The sequence below is a fragment of the Antrostomus carolinensis genome, unplaced genomic scaffold, assembly GCF_000700745.2.
Source record: "Antrostomus carolinensis isolate BGI_N321 unplaced genomic scaffold, ASM70074v2 scaffold2932, whole genome shotgun sequence".
NCBI lineage: Eukaryota > Metazoa > Chordata > Aves > Caprimulgiformes > Caprimulgidae > Antrostomus > Antrostomus carolinensis.
The window spans coordinates 4,533-9,237 of record NW_010300004.1 but is presented as its reverse complement, the minus strand read 5'-3'; the positions used below and the strand labels follow the sequence as shown (position 1 = coordinate 9,237).

The 4,705-nt window shown below is 48.7% G+C and overlaps 1 protein-coding gene across 1 annotated transcript; it reads left to right on the top strand.

Moving 5' to 3' along the window:
• Nucleotides 1–1,421: 1,421 nt before the first annotated feature.
• LOC104521070 (nuclear factor of activated T-cells, cytoplasmic 1-like) lies at nucleotides 1,422–2,552 on the top strand (the record flags this gene model as incomplete). The annotated part of the gene is given in 2 exon segments (XM_010162957.1): nucleotides 1,422–1,447; nucleotides 1,449–2,552. Coding segments are annotated over 2 exon segments (1,130 nt in total), but the record flags the coding sequence as incomplete, so codon positions are not given.
• Nucleotides 2,553–4,705: the final 2,153 nt, after the last annotated feature.

Genomic DNA, 4,705 nt, shown 5'->3' with positions numbered 1-4,705 from the left:
AAAGTGCCTCTGCTGTGATATACCTCACAGAATGTATTTCATCAAAAGGTTTGGGTTGGAAGGCCCCTTAAAGCTCATCCAGTTCCAACCCCACTGCCATCAGCAGGGACACCTTCCACTAGAACAGGTTGCTCAAAGCCTCATCCAACCTGGCCTTCAACACTTCCAGGGAGGAGCAGCCACAGCTTCTCTGGGCAACCTGGGACAGTGTCTCACCACCCTCACAGCAAAGAATTTCTTCCTCAGATCTCATCTCAATCTCCCCTCTTCCAGTTTAAAGCCATCACCCCTCATCCTGTCACTCCCTGCCCTTGTCCAAAGTCCCTCCCCACCCTTCCTGCAGGATGCTCCTGATCCCACCACTGCTCGGAGCACCAGGGCCACGTTGTCTTCAGTTGCTCGGTGCCTGTCTCCCTGCACTCAGCCCACTGGTGTCTCCAGGTGGCAAAAAGAGATGCATATGCAGCCCTGGGATGTGGGAACAGAGCTGAAGGAGTCCCTTCAGCAGGCTGACAGTGAGGTGAGGCAGGGCTGGTCTCCTTGGACCAGCTCAGAGATGCTGCTCCCTGTAGCGCAGCAGGGATGGAGGCACACCAAGGGAGGGTTGTTCCCCTGCGCTGGGTTGGGGAGCCCATCGATGAAGTCTGTGATGTGATCTGTCACTTTCTAGGTCTTCCACACCAACTGTGTGGCTCTGCTCTTGCTTTTATAAACGTGGAGCTGTTAAAAGGTTAGACCCTTGGCCAAGAGTGTGCTGCTGGCAGCGCTCGATGTGGCGTGCACGATAACCAGCAATTTCAGTGGAATTTCAATTGTCGCAGAGTAGTGAGACATCCGTGTTTATCCTTCACCTGGCCTCTGCCAGTTGGTCTGGAGCATAAGTGGTCCCAGAAACTAGAGAGCAGGTCAATAGATCCATCTTGTTCCAAAATCCTAGTTAACTGGAACCAGTTGGAAACTTGCTGTAATGGAAATTTCAGTTGTGTATAATTTTTTTTAACAGAATGCAGTTGATCATGTTCTTCACTTTAGTCTGCCTCCACTTTTGTTTGTTGTCCTCTGTTTTTTGCATATTCCAAATTTTCAGGGTGGGAATTAGGCTCACTTACATAAAAGCACATTTCTTGAGTAATACTGCAGTCTCTGAATGCTGAAGCAATGTTGTTTGAAGACTCAAATTTTTTCTCTGAAGATTCACTTAATTCCTCGAGACAAACTCGGTCTGTGTACATCCCCCTCCCAAGATAGCTTGTTTCGTGCTGTTTAGTTAGTGGCATTTTCAAGGGTGGTGGTCCTCAGCTGCTCCCCTGGTGTGGCACGCTAGTGGGCTGGGATGTAATGGGGAGCTGTGCTTCTGTGTGTTGTGCCAAGTCTCTCCACTGCAGCTGGACATGTCACTGAGTGTATTTGTGCAGCACCTCATGTCGTTCTTGTTTGTTTGTTTGTTTTCCAGAACACTATAATTACACATCTTCAAACGTAAACGCTGGCTTGCCTCTGAATGTGGCACATTCCTCATTGTCAACTCCATGTCATGGCCTTCCGACGTCAAATCCCATCATTTCAGTTATCCCATCAACAAACCATCCTTCTGGATATGGAGGACACATTGACAGTGGGGCCTCCGAGTATTACCTGCCGCCAAACATCAGACCTAATGGAGCTCCAGCACTGGAGAGCCCTCGAATTGAGATCACTTCTTACATGGGACTTCACCATAACAACAACCAGTTTTTCCACGATGAGGTCGAGGAGGCCATCCCAAATGCCAAACGGTCGCCTTCCACTGCCACTTTGAACTTACCAAACATCGAGGCATACAGAGACCCGTCCTGCCTGAGTCCAGCGAGTAGCTTGTCTTCCAGAAGCTGCAACTCTGAAGCGTCTTCCTATGAGTCCAACTACTCATATCCATACACTTCACCCCAGACCTCTCCGTGGCAGTCCCCATGTGTCTCTCCAAAGACCACTGACACAGAGGAGGGCTACCAGCGCAGCATGGTGGCCTGCACTTTGCTCAGTTCCCCCAGGCACTCTCCGTCAACGTCTCCCAGGACGAGCATCACAGAGGAGAACTGGCTGGGGGCTCGCAACTCTAGGCCTCCATCTCCCTGCAACAAGAGAAAGTACAGCCTCAACGGCCGGCAGACCTCCTACTCCCCACACCACTCCCCCACACCTTCTCCACAAAACTCACCACGGGTGAGTGTCACAGATGAAACGTGGCTGGGGAACACCAACCAGTACACCAGCTCTGCCATCGTCGCCGCCATCAACGCCCTCACTACCGACAGCACCATAGATATGAATGACGGGATTCCCATCAAATCGAGGAAGACAGCTATTGACCACACCCCATCCATGACTCTCAAAACTGAACCGGCTGGCGAGGATCACGGGACCATATCGCCAACTGCCGATTTGTCACCAGAAGACTTCTCTAGCTTTCAGCACATCAGGAAAGGAAACTTCTGTGAGCAGTACCTGTCCGTGCCACAGCATCCCTACCAGTGGGCCAAACCAAAGTCTCTCTCTCCGACATCCTACATGAGGTAAGAAGCCCTGGACTATGAGGACAATCCTGATAATATCTTTATTGCATGCTTTTTTATTTTCCTTCTTCCCCTTCCTGTCTCTGCTTCCTGCCTGTTCTGCCCATCCACTCATTCCACTTACCCATATCTTGTGACGCTGCCTCTGTTGTTGGTGTGACATGACCACAAGTAAAGCCTTGAAGGTTTAAAGAGGCTTTTCTAGGAGCTGGCCCTGTGTGGGTTGTAAGTGTCCCACAGGTGAAGAGCCCCATCCCGGGCAGTCTGTAAAGAAGGTTTTCAAGAAGCTTGTCAGGCAGCAGGACAATTTGGTGCCATCAGACCTGTGGCTTTACTTAAATAGTTCATCATGCCTTGGTATGTTTTCATTACAGGACAAGGAGATGGGCTCATTATTGTGGCTGTTACGGGGCCTTTTAAGTTCACACTTGATAGCCAGTGGATACAACCAGAGTAGGAATATGGCTCTTTTGTACATTATTTCAGCTTTTAAAAGCTTCACTTCATCTGAAAGCTGCTGATCAGTCATCTTTTCCTATCTGTATTAGACAGCAATCTTCATTTTGCCCCCTTCCCCACCATTTTTATGCTTAAAGAAGAAAACCTTATTTATCAGCTGATGATACTCAATATACTGGTCATATTTATTTATCACAAGTGGACTCTGGGTAGGAAGCACCACAGAGTAGCAAGAATTTGAGTTACGTCCATGGCTTTCTCTTGTCATCTTGGTTACAGTCTTTATTTCGAAGTCTTCTGAAGACTGTATATTCCAAAGCAGGTGGTGAAGGAAAAGAGTTTGGCTTTCCAGAAGTTTGGAGTCCCTGGTTGTGATGGCCACCCATTTTCCTCTGTCTCCCCAAGCACCCCTGGCTTCTTGCTTTTGACAGCAGAGCTGTCATTCTCAGGATGAAAGCAGTGGGCACATAGCTGATGTGTTTTGATGAGCAGTACGTTCCCAGACTCTCCAGTCTCACTTTTCTCCAGCCAGCACCTCTCTGCCACATGCTGTCTCCCAAAACTGGGACTGAGTGGTCTCCTCCTCCTCCTTCTCTCTGCGTTGCCTGAGTTCCTTGCATGACCCTGGCTTGGTTCAACGCTGGGAAATGCAGCAAACCCTTTGGGTCTGGCACTTGCTGCCTTTTGGAGCTGAGGTAGAGACTTTGAACACCAGGCACATCCTTCAGAGCCTTCTCACCTACTTAAAAAAAAGCCTTTTATATTCTCCCATTGAAGTGCCAAGTGGCCCACGTTCATCTGAGAGGCCGGACATGGGCTTCTGCCTTGGGGGGGCTGCTTTTTGCCAAAGACTCCAGGGCCTACAAGAAAGCTGGGGAGGGACTTTTTACAAAGGCAGATAGTGACAGAATAAGGGGTGATGGCTTTAAACTGGAAGAGGGGAGATTGGGATGAGATCTGAGAAAGAAATTCTTTGGTGTGAGGGTGGTGAGATACTGGCCCAGGTTGCCCAGAGAAGCTGTGGCTGCTCCTCCCTGGAAGTGTTGAAGGCCAGGTTGGATGAGGCTTTGAGCAACCTGGTCTAGTGGAAGGTGTCCCTGCTGATGGCAGGGGGGTTGGAACTGGATAAGCTTTAAGGCCCCTTCCAACCCACACCAGTCTGGGATTCTATGACTCTGACTTCAAGGGCAAGAATAGGCCAGTTTGCCCAAACAGTTGGTTTTTATCTTTCGCTTGCAGCGAGTGGCCCGTAGGCACTTTGCTGCGGTCCGGCATGCCTGTGTGCTAACACAAACAAGAAAGGTGAAGCGTACGGACCAGAGCCCTGCTACATTGTGTATTTAACATTTTTTTCCACTGTTTGGTCTTGTATAAAATATGTTTCCTGGTTCGCAATATGTTTCCATGTGATCTCATTAACTCGTGCTCAAGGGCAGTTGGAAGTTACCGTCGAAATGTGATTTTAAGTTATTTTACCAATCAGATACACTGACTGTGCTTCCTTCCACCGAAAATACCTCTCGTTTTATGTATATGAAAGTGCTGGGCAACTGAGCACGGACGTCAACAGGATCACAGCCTACGCAACAGAAACTGTTATTTTAAATCTTTCCAAAAAAATGGGTTAAGAATTTGTCACAACAGAGCTGGATTTTTTTATTTCCTGTTATGTTACACATCTGTTCTATTTCAAA